This window comes from Neofelis nebulosa, chromosome 12 (assembly GCF_028018385.1).
Source record: "Neofelis nebulosa isolate mNeoNeb1 chromosome 12, mNeoNeb1.pri, whole genome shotgun sequence".
Taxonomy (NCBI): Eukaryota; Metazoa; Chordata; class Mammalia; order Carnivora; family Felidae; genus Neofelis; species Neofelis nebulosa.
Window position 1 is genome coordinate 70,347,865 of NC_080793.1, and position 14,558 is coordinate 70,362,422.

The 14,558-nt window shown below is 41.9% G+C and overlaps 1 protein-coding gene across 1 annotated transcript; it reads left to right on the forward strand.

Moving 5' to 3' along the window:
• Positions 1–1,178: 1,178 nt before the first annotated feature.
• QNG1 (Q-nucleotide N-glycosylase 1) lies at positions 1,179–13,248 on the forward strand. The gene is made up of 4 exons (XM_058695597.1): positions 1,179–1,709; positions 2,219–2,478; positions 8,069–8,264; positions 12,425–13,248. The coding sequence occupies exons 1-4, from the start codon at positions 1,373–1,375 to the stop codon at positions 12,655–12,657; spliced, it is 1,026 nt and encodes a 341-aa protein (XP_058551580.1). The 5' UTR covers positions 1,179–1,372; the 3' UTR covers positions 12,658–13,248.
• The last annotated feature ends 1,310 nt before the right edge of the window (positions 13,249–14,558 follow it).

Here is a 14,558-nt window from a genome sequence, read left to right on the forward strand (position 1 = left end):
CTTAAAAATTCCAAATCCTCTCCAAATTTTCCAATTCCAAGATTCCTTACTGTCAATAACTAGAAATGACTACTGTTGATTATTTTTAATAGTTGAGTTTCAAGGTGTGAACATTTCATATTATCCATGGAGATTTAAGTCTCTGAAGAACAAAAATACATTTTTGTTCTATATGAAAATACATATACTAAATTTTCATCACTAGGCAAATTTGGATCATCACTAAACTGACTTGGGTACCTCTCTCCTCATCCTATTAAAAAATATTTTTTTTCAGTTTGGGTCTGTAAGGTGATACTTCCTCTTAACAATGTCTCCTCAGCAGGGCCACTGATATAGTCACTACTTGACCTGAATGGTTGGCATGGGTGAGTTTGGTTCACAGAAAGTGCCCCAGAGCTGGGGATTGATGAACAAAGGTTTGAATCTCAACCCAGAACACTGCTGTCACCAGGGACTAACCACTGAACCATACAGCTCTGTCAAAACAAGGAACACAACCGCCGCTTTTGTCACAGCCAGGACTAAAAGAGTCAGTAAGTAAGCACAATTCCAGGCACATAATGTTAACCTAACAATTTAATACACTTGTTTTCTCATCCATTTCTCCAAATTTCCCAACTAATCCTAAACGTCCATATGGCCTCCAAATGGGCCAGGAATTTAGCACGAGAGGCGTGCCTGGGAAATGGGGTTGTGGGGGACCCGGCAATCCGTGTCGCAGCCTGGGGGCGATTCAGCCCCCTGCAACGACTGGCGCCGTCACGCTCGTCGCGGCCCAGGAACCCGGATGCTGGGGGTCGCCGAGGGCGTCTTGCCCCCACGTCACCCACCCTGAGAGGCGAGGGGCCGGGGCCGAAGGCAACGCTGCGCACCGCTCGCAGTCATCGCGACTCAGGCCACCGCGCCAAGCCGCAGTACCACGTGCCCGAAGAGAGGGTGCAAACGTGCACAAAATGGCGGAGCAGTACGCCGGGGCAGGAGGGAGGACAACTGCCTGCCAGCTCCCGCCGGACCCTCCGGCCAGTTTCCGGGTCTTCGGAACCGGAAACGGGTCCCAGGCGTGCGCCCGGGCGAGAGTGGGCGGGGCAGCCTTCCCGGAAGTGCCTCCGGTCCCGGCCGGGGGCGCGGCCCCGTGGCCTCCGCTGTTCAGCCTCGGAGGGCGGTGGAGGGAGGGGCCCCAGAACACGGCCGCCCTGTCCGGTGTCAGTGCGGCTGGGCGAGGGCGGTACCCCGTTAGGGCAGCGATCCCACGGGGTAGGGAAGGAGAGCTGCAGAGGGACCCGCGCCCTTCCCCCGCTCAGAGAGGGAAGCGAGTTTGGCCAGCCGGCGGGTGAAAGCGACGTTCCCCAGTCCCAAAGGGAGGGGCGGAATGGACGGGCCCCTTCCTCCCCGGGAGTCTGCAAAATTCATTGCAGAGAACAGTCGGGATGTGTTCATCGACGGCGGAGGCGTGCGGAGGGTGGCCAAGCTGCTGCTCGCCAAGGCCTCGGGGCCCGAGCTGCGCCTGGGGGGCTGGAAGGCCCTTCACGAGCTGAATCCCAGGGCGGCCGACGAGGCCGCGGTCAACTGGGTGTTCGTGACAGACACGCTCAACTTCTCCTTCTGGTCGGAGCATGAGGAGCACAAATGTCTGGTGGGGTACAGGGGGAAAACGTACAGCGGGTACTGGTCCCTGTGCGCCGCGGTCAATAGAGCCCTCGACGAAGGTTGGTGCCCCCTGCCAGACCTGCGGCAGGGTTCGGTTCAGCGGGAGGGTCCCAAGGAGCGGGTCCGGCGTCTGGGTTAATATGGCGAACTTGAAGTTCTTCATTGCTTAAAGTGAAGCACTTCTTCTCTGTTTAAAATAGAAGTGTGAGAGGAGGCTGGCTATAAGTCCATTCTCAGTGAGAAATGATCCTAATGTTTATCATCAGCACAGCTAAGAATAAAAGTCAGTTTCCTAAAGAAAATCACTTTGGTGACATCTGAAGAACAAAGGGACACCTATAACATTTTATGCAGTCAAAATGCATCTGATGTAATATGACAGTTGTTAGAAACGGATGAATAAATACAGATGAGTAAATAAAAAATGCTTCTGATTTTTAAATTCTTCATCCACTTTTCGTGCATTCCTGTAACACTCATTTGCTCTCCTATTGTATGTTGTAAAAGCTAGGGTCTAATGGATATAAAAGTATGACATTGTTCCTCTGCATTTTCTTTTCTCCCTAAGGGATCCCGATAACTAGTGCTTCCTACTATGCCACAGTGACCCTGGATCAGGTTCAGCACATATTCCGTTCTGACACGGACGTTCCCATGCCTTTGATAGAAGAGAGGCATCGGATTCTTAATGAAACCGGGAAAATTCTGCTTGAGAAGTTTGAAGGCTCTTTTCTTAATTGTGTCCGAAAAAGTGAAAAAAGCGCTCAGAAGTTAATGCACCTGGTAGTCGAAAGCTTTCCTTCTTACAGAGATGTGACTCAGTATGAGGTGAGTTGCTTCTGTTGGAGATTTTAGAATTCTTAATTATCTTCTCCTAGTTAACTCTTTTACTTCCAGAACTACTTTTGAGAATAAACACTTAAAAGTTGAAGTTGCTTCCTTGTGGACAAGGAACAGGAACAACATTGTTAAGTAGTGTTTCAAAGAGGTTACTTCTTTTATGTTTTCTAGTTAGTGTGTTTCCTTTATTCTTTTGTTCCTTTTTCTTTGTCCTTTTAAAATGTTTCAAACATAAAAAACACTGGACCTTCAATATGATGTTGCTACTCAGGAATAATGAGGGCCTTCTGGAACTTTCAAAAATTTAGTTCATTGGATGAAAATTAGAAAATATTTCTAAATTCTCTCTAATAAAAAGTAATTTTTGGCAGATCTAATGTATATATACATACCGTGTGTTTTCTTTTTCACACAGAGTACTTTAACAGTTTTATTTATTTACTTTAAATAGATGATGTACTTTATTTTTTATTTAAAAAAAATTTTTTTACGTTTATTTATTTTTGAGACAGAGACAGAGCATGAATGGGGGAGGGGCAGAGAGAGAGGGAGACACAAAATCGGAAGCAGGCTCCAGGCTCTGAGCCATCAGCCCAGAGTCCGACACAGGGCTCGAACCCACGAACCGCGAGATCGTGACCTGAGCTGAAGTCGAACGCTTAACCGACCGAGCCACCCAGGCGCCCCGATGATGTACTTTTAAAATGGCTAACATTTGGTATACCCTCCCAGTATACACCCAGAGTCTGTTTTTGTAAATTTTTTTTTTAATTTTTTTTTTAACGTTTATTTATTTATTTATTTATTTATTTATTTATTTTTTCAACGTTTATTTATTTTTGGGACAGAGAGAGACAGAGCATGAACGGGGGAGGGACAGAGAGAGAGGGAGACACAGAATCGGAAACAGGCTCCAGGCTCTGAGCTGTCAGCACAGAGCCCGACGCGGGGCTCGAACTCACGGACCGTGAGATCGTGACCTGGCTGAAGTCGGACACTTAACCGACTGCGCCACCCAGGCGCCCCAACGTTTATTTATTTTTGAGACAGAGAGAGACAGAGCATGAACAGGGGAGGAGCAGAGAGAGAGGGAGACACAGAATCAGAAGCAGGCTCCAGGCTCTGAGCTGTCAGCACAGAGCCTGACACGGGGCTTGAACTCATGACCCATGAAATCATGACCTGAGCTGAAGTTGGACACTTAACCGACTGAGCCACCCAGGCATCCTGATCGTTGGACTCTTGATTTCCACTCAGGTCATGATCCCAGGATTGTGGGCTGGAGAGCCCCGTGTTGTGCTTGGTGCTGGGCATGGAGCCTACTTAAGATTCTCTCTTTCTCCTTTCTGCCCCTCTTGTCCACTTGTACTCGCTCTCTCTCTAAAGTAAAAATGGATAAATAAGTAACATAAAAAATTTTAAAAAAAGATATGTAAATAATAAGGGGCACCTGGGGTGTGTAATTCTTGATCTTGGGGTTGTAAGTTTGAGCCCCTCATTGGGTGTGGAGATTGCTTAAAAGTAAAATCTTCAAAAGTTAGTTAATTAAATAAAAGATACGTAAATAATTGAAGTACTTTGAGAAGTTAACTCCAAATCTGGAGGAATTCTGGACCTTTTGGGACTACTTTTGAATTTCAGAAAGTGTTAAAATCAAATATATGTTTTTATTCATGTTTTAGAATTTTCTAATTGCAAGAGTATAACATGTTTATTATAGCATTTGAAAAGTACAGAGAAGCAGTCTCTATTCTACCAGGAGGTAATCACTGTTCATAATATGGTCTTTCTACATGTGTGTGTTTGTGTGAATGTCTATACCATGGGCTGGGGACAGTTAGGATCATGCTGTATAAACTTTTAAAAGTCAAAATATGAACATCTTTTCTATGTCAGTTCTTTCACAGCACAATTTTTTTCCATTTTAAAAAATATATTTTTAAAGCTTATTTTTACGAGAGAGAAGAGTGAGAGAGAGAGAGAGAGAGAGAGAAAGCATGAGTGGGGGAGGGGCAGAGAGAGAGGGAAAGAGAGAATCCCAAGCAGGTTCCATGCTGTCAATGCAGAGCCCAATGTGGGGCTTGAACCCACAAACCATGAGATCATGACCTGAGCCAAAGTTGGATGCTTAACCAACTGAGCCACCCACACACCTCACATAGTACCATTTTTAATGTCTTCACAGTATTCCACTGTATGGCTATCCAATCCCATATTTATTTGCCCAACTATTTTACCACAGTAATTCTATTTGATACACAGTTTTATTTTTTATTTAAAAAAATTTTTTTTAACGTTTATTTATTTTTGAGACAGAGAGAGATAGAGCATGAACGGGAGAGGGTCAGAGAGAGAGGGAGACACAGAATCTGAAGCAGGCTCCAGGCTCTGAGCTGTCAGCACAGAGCCCGACGCGGGGCTCGAACCCATGAACTGCGAGATCGTGACCTGAGCTGAAGTCGGAAGCTTAGCCGACTGAGCCAACCCAGGCGCCCCCACAGTTTTATTTTTTTAATTGAATTTTATGTCTTGTTGTGTTCAGTTGTATGTGATAATAAGCAATACTGCACAATAGTTTAACACTTGTAATTATTTTCTTAGAATGGAATCCTAGTAGTGGAATTGCTGAGTCAGAGCATGGCCTGGATTTTCAGACTTGTAATACATGAAAATGCTAACGGTTCTCCAAAAAGATAATAACAAAGATGATCAGCAGGAGCATATGAGAATGCCCTTTTCCCGGCCCCTTCATAACATGGTTATGGTATTGGTTGCTATGTTTTTAAATCTTTAACAAGTTGCATAAAATAGTCACAATTGTTTTTCGTCAATATTTATTTACTGAGATTATCATTTGTTTTTAAACATTATAAATAAACTGATAAAATTAGAAAGTTTAAATGCAGACAGATTTAGATTAGGGATTTCCTAACCCGGCTGTATTCTAGAGTCAGTCAAGAAGCTTTAGAATTCAGATACTGTATATGTACTTCCAAAGCAGCTCTGAATTAGATTATTTGGTAACCATGTTAAAAGTCCTAATAAATTGCTTTCCTTAGGTGATAGTCTTTACTCTGACATACTGATAAACATACATGAAAACAAGAACTTTTTTGATACTTTAATCAATAACATTTTATGTTTCTCTTAAACATTTGTAATTTTTGACCTTTCTAATTTGTTCATGATAAATTTATTGAAGAAAATCAACTCATGGTCATGGATTTTTTTCATTGATAATTTTTTATGAAGTTACTATTTTGAAAATATTCACAAAGAAATATTATAGAACACATAGGGAATTGTTATTTTGGATTTGCTGGTATTTTCAGTGAGATCAATTAATATTTTAGAGATGAAGACTCTGATTACTAAAATCATTTGATTACTCAAACCGTATCAGCTTGTTAAGAAAATGTTTTATAGGGGCGCCTGGGTGGCGCAGTCGGTTAAGCGTCCGACTTCAGCCAGGTCACAATCTCGTGGTCCGTGAGTTCGAGCCCCGCGTCAGGCTCTGGGCTGATGGCTCGGAGCCTGGAGCCTGTTTCCGATTCTGTGTCTCCCTCTCTCTCTGCCCCTCCCCCGTTCATGCTCTGTCTCTCTCTGTCCAAAAATAAATAAAAAACATTGAAAAAAAAAAAAGAAAATGTTTTATTGATGACTTGAATTTGTTTTTAGATTCCTCACTTGAATCTTATGTTTTGTTTTGTTTTTTCATTTTAAGGTATTATAATCTAATCTTTGTGATATCCTAGTTGGCTACCATGGCAACAGTGGTCATGATGTGACAATTTATGTTTTGTTCCATGCTAGCACTGATTTTGTTACATAAGTCTGGTTCTTATATTTTTCTAGTTTGACCTGTGAATCTTGTTAAAAACAGGAGACAATAGCTTTTATCTATTACAGAAAGCATGATGTATTAATTGTGTCTGATATACAATTTTATTCTGGGTTTTCTTCTGTTTTTAAAAAAAATGTTAATGTTTTTTATTTAATTTGAGAAAGAGCATGTGTGCAAGTGAGGGAGGGGCAGAGAGTGAGAGTCAGAATCCCAAGCAGGCTCTGCACTGTCGGCACAGACCCCGACACAGGGTTAGATCTCATAAACTGTGAAATCGTGACCTGAGATAAAATCAAGAGTCAGACGCTTAACTGATTGAACCACCCAGGTGCCCCCACAATTTTGTTTTGTATATTAACTTTTATGTCTTGCTTGTCAATATACTAGACTTGAATATAAACCTAGTTCCCAAATGTAAGTCCAGTCCAACAATTGCCAGCCTGTCATATTTTGATAGGTTTGGGAATGTTATTCCCAAACGATGTAGGGATACTTCTTAATGGTAATTTGTTCCACCCCCCGACCACCCCCACCCCTGCAGCATTCAATTTAATTTACAGACTTTACATCATGTCAGAAAATGAGCATATGTGTTTGCCCTGGAAAACAAAATACTGAATTTCTTAAAGGTGGCCTTAAACAATTTACTTAGTAAAAGTAGGTCTGGATTGATTGCAGTGGGTATACCTTAAGGTCAGGCAATGTTAAGTTATTTCTCACTGGGACAAAGTATCATTGGAAGTGTTTTTTGGTTTTGTTTTGTTTTGCTTGTAAGTAAAGGAATCTGTATTATCATCCTAAGGAATTTTCACATGGAGCCTTTCCTTGAAGAATTTAATTTCATTTTTTACTTACTTCCATTCTCTTACTTAACACATTCTCCAAGGTGGTCAGGACAAATTTTGGGAGCCAGTAATACTGATTATTTTCCTTTAGCAGACAAGCAGTTATAAAACATGATTTGAGATTATTACCTTTGGTATTAGGACTAGGAGTAGATTCTAATTCTAATCTGGGTTTTTCCATAGTTTATGCTGATCTGTATTTGTACTTTTATGGAGAACTTTTTGGTTAAGTTATAACCCAATATCCTATAATGAATGGCTAAATTTGTTTCTTCCTTGTGTAAATATAATTGGAAGGTAGTTTTGTTCTGTGGGTTTACAAATTGATATTGACTGTTTCCAGAAAGGTAGGCTTGATAAATTCTGGCTGTTCAGCAGTTATGTCTTTATCTCTGAAGTAAGTTAATCTGAAAGATAATAGTTAAAAAAATGAATGTTGTGATTCTCTTCAGAGGTGAGTTTAAGGATGATTGTTTTCCTCTTTATACTCTTCTGTATTTTACACAATGGGAATTATGTTCTAATCAGAAAAATTTAAGAAACTGTCTAAATAAATGCTGTCTAGCCATTAAAAAGAATAAGCAGGTGGGTTATAGTGGTGCAGAAATATGTATGTGAAGTAATGTCATTGAAAAGGAACACTAAATAATACCACAATTACCACAATTATATTTTATGTGCCTTGAAAAATCTAGGAAGTAAATTTGGAGTGAAAGATAATTTAATATTTATTAGACTCCCTTTTTCTTCTAGTCAAGGTCTATAAATTCTCACCAACAGTAAAATTATTGCAGCCTTGAAGAATGTTTTCAATGTGTGCCTTTCTTTTTATAGCATGCATAAAGCTTTCAGATACCCAGGTAGCATTTATATTTTTTTCATTCATCAGGGGAAGAAAATTTCTTTCTACAAACGGGCCCAAATCCTCGTGGCAGATACGTGGAGTGTGTTAGAAGGAGAAGGAGACGGCTGCTTTAAGGACATCTCCAGTATCACCATGTTTGCTGACTATAGATTACCTCAGGTTCTTGTGCACCTGGGAGCCCTGAAATACTCAAAGGAACTACTGGAGAAGCTTCTCAAAGGTTTGCCAACTTATTTAAGACGGTCTTTGTTATCTAGTTTCTTTCACAGAAGTTCTCCTTTCCTTTAAAAAATAAAAATAAAAAAGCACTTGTTTAGTGTTAAAAGCACATGTAAAGAAAAATGCCAGGGTAATTGAAATACAGAGAAAATTGCTTTTGGTTGTTGTTTACACTGCAACGGAATATGGATATTGTAGGAAATTGTGCCGTTTGGACATTATGATTTCAGGGCCTCACAATAAAATGAAACCCAAATTTCTTTGACATGAAGGTGTGCAACACTGAAGTCCTGAAGGTGCAGTATCTGAAGAGTGTTAGTTAAGCACTGAAGAGCACACTATATTGTGAAATATGAGGTGGGCTGAGAGATAGGGAATATGCAGTGGGTTTCAAGTCAGGAGTCCCCAGGGTCTGCCGCTGGGTTACCTTGCTTAAGTGACTCACTTTTCTTGGCTTATTTATTTACCATTATTGGATTGGAGGAATCATTCTCAAGAGTGGGAGCCTTATTATAATAGATGAGTATAGATAATTGTGTGAAAATTAGCTTTTTGGTGGTTTTTAAAAAAATTTTTTAAATATTTAATTTTTTTTGAGAGAGAGAGAGAGAGACCGCGAACGGGGGAAGGGCAGAGAGAGAGGGAGACAGAGGATCTGAAGCAGGCTCTACACTGACAGCAGAGAGCCCAATGCGGGGCTCGAACTCATGAACCGTGAGATCATGACTTGAGCTGAAGCTGAATGCTTAACTGACTGAGCCACCCAGGTGCCCCAGCTTTTTGTGTTTTAAACATTTCTGTGTATAAGAAAAATAATTACATAATTTTCACATTAATTTATCTCTTTGGGATGCAATCTTTTCAGCTACTCTTTATTTTTAAAAGCAAGTAGTTTTTATGCCTAACTTTCTCTTGTGAAATAAATTTCAATCACCCAAAACAGGAATAACACAGAATATAAAGGTACCATTGTTGCTGTGGTTGTTTCTACCAGTTTTTTATGCTGCCTTGGGCCATCCATTTTGTCCCTCTGTTTCTTCATTTGAAACATCACAAGCTATTTTATGTCATAATGCTCACAGCCTGGATCGTTAATTGCTGGATACCTTAAACATTTAAGCATTCAGGGCTTCTTTTCCATGTAGCCATATACAGCTGATCTTTTTTTGGTGTATACACTGCTCACCCCTATCCGTAAACATGCTCTTGCCTGGTTTCCCTCACCCAAATTCTCTTTTTTCCAATTCAAATCCTACACGCCCGCAGGGGCTTAGCTCAAATGCTGCCTCCTCCGCCTAGCTTTTTCCAGCTCTTCATAATTTGTCTATCTCCTTCTGAATGTATGTAGCACCCAGTTGTCTCTGCTACCGTGAGGAAAACCCTGCTGAGGAGGGATCACCGGCATAGCTGAACAGAGTTGTCTGAACATTCTTGTGCCGTCCACTTCAATTCCCAAGGCCATTTCCCAGGCATCCAGCTGCAACTGTCCAGCTTCTGAAAGGCTGTTCTTTCATCCTTAGCCAGTCTGACGTAGCGCGAACTAATTTCTCTGCCTCTTAGTTTATTTAAGCAAAGTTGGGATTTTTTTCCAAAAGTACTTTCCTAGCAAACTAGAGAAACAAACTATAAACATAAAGGAGTACACACTAGTATAGTACACTAAGTTTTAAAAACTAAAGTGAAATCTAGAACCAGGTAGCTTGACTAGATGAGGTAGAACCTTCCTTAACTGGCCTTCAGTGATACTTCTTCCAGATTTGAGTTGCGCTACACACTTACATTGTTTTTCCTCTCTTTTCTTCTGAATATCTCCAGGGCAGCCCTTGGAAGACCTACCCAGATTTCTGTCCATTTTATCTTTTTTTTTTTTTTTTTAAATAAATGTGGTCTCTTCACTGTAGTATGAATTTAGATGTTTTTTCTGTCCATTTTATCTTTAACCCCTCTTCATCAAAGGCATATTTTTTTAACCATTTATAAATACTGTGCAATTTGGCTAAATTTATACTCTTCACTGTGATTCTAGGGCTGACACCAGTCATGGCTTTTAAGGCCCACCCTAATCCCGTATGACCTTATTTTAACTTGATCACATCTGCAAAGATCCTGTTTATAAGTAAGGACACATTCACATGTACCAGGAGTTAAGACTTGAATGTGACTTTTTGGGGGACACAGTTCAACATAGTTATTTATACTGGATGGAGTGGATATAAGTAACACCATTTTGGTTTTTAACATTTACTCATTTATTTAAAATTTTTTTTTTCAACGTTTTTTATTTATTTTTGGGACAGAGAGAGACAGAGCATGAACGGGGGAGGGGCAGAGAGAGAGGGAGACACAGAATCGGAAACAGGCTCCAGGCTCCGAGCCATCAGCCCAGAGCCTGACGCGGGGCTCGAACTCACGGACCGCGAGATCGTGACCTGGCTGAAGTCGGACGCTTAACCGACTGCGCCACCCAGGCGCCCCAACATTTACTCAGGAGAGAGAGAGAGACAGAATGCAAGCAGAGGTGGGGTAGAGAGAGAGGGAGACACGGAATCCGAAGCAGGCTCCAGGCTCTGAGCTGTCAGCACAGAGCCCGACATGGGGCTCAAACTCACGAACTGTGAGATCATGACCAGAGCCAAAGTCAGATGCTTAACTGACTGAGCCACCCAGGCGCCCCTAAGCAATACCATTTAAGACTGGAGGTGACAGAGTGGAACCTAGTGGGGCTGGGGCATTGCCCTACTTTTCAGTGGATCACAGGGCCTCTTAGGTACTCTGAAGCTCTGTGCTAGGGTGCAGATTGGTGGCCAGAGGCCAAATGTAACCTGCAGGTGTGTTTTGTTTGTCCTCAACCATGTTTTGTTTTGTTTCTAAATGTTTATTTATTTATTTTTGACAGAGAGAGAGAGAGAGAGAGAGAGAGAGAGAGCCAGCAAGCATGAGCAGGGTGGGGCAGAGAGAGAGAGGGAGAGAGAGTCCAAGCAGGCTCTCTGCCATCAACTCAGAGCCCTAAGCAGGGCTTGAATTCACGAACTGTGACATCATGACCTGAGACGAAATCAAGAGTTGGCTGCTTAATGGACTGGGCCACCCAGGTGCCCTGGACTTGACAGTGTTTTGAGCACTTGTAATTAGTTACTAACACTTGACAGATTTCACATGAAAATCAAGCTTTCTGACTTTTGTAAAAGTAGAGAAATGTGGACTTACCTTTAGATAGGGCAGCACACATTCTCTACCTCACCAGTTTGCATCTGGCTGCTGCCTTCACTTACTCTGTCTCTCTGATCCTTACAGGCAGTTCAGTTGTTGAGCCCAGTTCTAGTCTCAGTGGCAAAACGTAGTCAATGCCCATCCTGCAGGATCAGATACACCCCGGAGTGGGGCACTGGAGAGACTGCAAGTCCTATGGGAGCTCTTGGCTACATATTAAGGCAGGGCTGGTGGAATGATCCTGAATCCAAAGAACAATGGTGGTTTTCCTTGCTCAGGTTAACAACTTTGATTTCCTGGGTTCTCCTTGATGCATTTAGGATGTACCTAAGACAATGTTCAATTTGTTTTTAGATGTTTATTTACTTTCGAGAGAGAGAGAGACAGAGCGTGAGTGGGGTGCGGGGGGGCGGGGGGGTGGCATGCAGAGAGAGAGGGAGACACAGAATCCAAATCAGGTTCCAGGCTCTGAGCTGTCAGCACAGAGCCCGACTCGGGGCTCAAACTCAGAAGCTGTGAGATTATGACCTGAGCTGAAGTCGGACACTTAGCCTTCTGAGCCACCCAGGTGCCCCAACAATGTTCAATTTTCAAGTGGGGAAGGGAGGTATTGTTTTTTTGGTCCCCTTGGAGTCCCCCAAATTTTGTAATTTTTTTTCCTGGCTATCAAATCCAATTTTAAATCCTTTGTTTTCAAGAATTTAATAATCTTGCCATCATATTTTTAAATTTATGGTTACCCCAAATTCATGTAGCAAATATTTATTGGGGAGCTAGTATGTACAAGGTGCTACGCTAGGTCCCAGGAACATTAGGACAAGCCAGACAAGGTCCCTGCTCTTGTGGAACTTGTAATTTAGAATTAATGCCTATTTTAGAAGTAGTTTAAAGTCTAAGTAGATTTTATATCACTGACTTAGTACTTCCTGCTCTGTTTCTCCCCCCTTGCAGGAGAAATGCTCTCGTATGGGAATAGGCAAGAGGTGGAAATCAGAGGGTGCTCACTGTGGTGTGTTGAACTGATCCGGGATTGTCTTCTGGAGCTTATTGAAAACAAGGGTGAAAAAACCAGTGGCGAGATCAATTCCATTCTTCTGGATTATTACTTGTGGGACTATGCCCGTGACCACAGGGAAGATATGAAGGGAATTCCGTTTCATCACACGCGTTGTATTTATTACTGATCCAAAGTGTAAACTGATCCAAAGAAAACTCCTTGCATTTTTATATCCCATAATCACTTGCACAGTTGTGCCTTGGTACTAAGAGAAGGTGGCAGAGGTTATAGCAACAAGAAAATTGATTACCAAGTCTCACTTAAAAAAAAAATGTTTCCTGACATATCACTCTGTATTCCCAACTTTGCCTTCTTGTTGAGTTTTGGTCATATTTTCTCTTTCTGTGGACACATGACAGGAGTGTGAAGGAACTGTAATGCTTTCTTTAAATCTCAGATTTCTTAAAATGAATCATGCTTTATAATGTGATTACTCTTCAGTGATAATATTTCATCCATTCAACTGGTATTTTTCCTCAAGATGTGGTAATTTCCTACATACCTTAATCATGTGATATGACGGGGGGTGAGGGGGTAGGGTCTTTGCTGTCTGAATGCTGCTGCTCTCGTACAAATCAATCTTGACAGCTAATTTTAAACGTTTTATTGGTATTGACAGTGGGTTTTGCAGCTTAGGAGATCTGTCTAGAATTCTTTTTTTTTTTTTTCCAGAGCCACTATACTGAAATTGAATAAAGATTTTAAAATTTTTTCTTAAGCCTGGAATGGATTATTTCATTAAAATAGAATTTACTACATATAATTTTAAAAGGTTTACAGATTTGATTATTTATGTTACAGAAATCTCAATATCTACCAAGCACTCATTTCCCACCTTTACCCCACCCCCCCGCCTTCCTTCCAACATAATCTTGGTTTTTGTTAGTTACCAACCTTGTCAGCTCACCCTGACTTTGTGTGAATGAGAAAAAAGACATCCTTTCCCCAAGCACTTTACTGCCATCTGCTGAAAATTGATCATAATAATCCTACAAGTGGCAATGAGTGAAGGTGAACGCCCCTCTCAGCCCCCTTTGTTGTGCACTGCACAACTTGCACCACTGTGCTTCTGTTTCCATCCCTCCCCTACCATGACTCGGGAAGGTGATCCCATCCCCATTTCCAAAGGTGGACCCTACTGAATATGAATGGTTTACTCGTGATAATCCTATCCTCTGCCTGTGATTGCTTTAGTAGTGGGTATCTTAATTTCATTCTGGCCAGAGACATCAAAGGGGAAGTCTGCAGGGCAGCTTCTGGGAAAAGGTTTCTTCACTTTGAAGAAAGAGAACTAGGAGAAGGTCCCTCTTCCTCTGAGCAGAAGCTGTAGTAGCCATTGTATGGAGCCAGAGCCCTGCTACACCTGCCCTTCCTGAACCTGTCCTAGCCAAGGACGTCATTCCTGAGATAATAAACACATTATTATTGCTATCATTTTGAATTAGCCTTCTGAACTTGTACTAGAAAATATCACAACTAATAGTTTCCAATTTAACCTGCTCTCAGGAGACTCCTTCTGCGTCCCTTCCTGCACCTCTCCCTGTCCTGCTTATCCCTATGCCCTTTCTTCCCTTTCCTCTTTTTTCTCTCTTCCCCCTCCTCCCTTTATCCTGCCTCTCCCTCTCCCTCCTCTCCTGTTTCCTCTCTCCTTCCTCCTCCAGGCCTACTCCATCATGTATAGATAGGGAAAGTAGCCCAGGGCTACATGGTGCTCTCTGGTGTCCAAGACAGCTGTCTCTTCTTTTGTGCCACTGAGCATAGCTTGGACTCATGACCCAAAATGACTGCATTCTAATCTAGGCAGCAGGACTTAAGAAGCAATGAAGCTGAAGAGTGCAAGTGTTGCCAGGAAGGTTCTAGCAGCTACCACATGCGTTTTTGCTTTCATGTCACCGACTAGAACTTAGTCATATGACCACAACTCACTGCCAGAGAGGGCAGGAAAGTAGTCCGTATTCTAGGCGTTGTGCACCAGCTAAGCTCTGGAAGAAGTATGGATGGATATCGGCAAATAGCAAGTTTTCACCA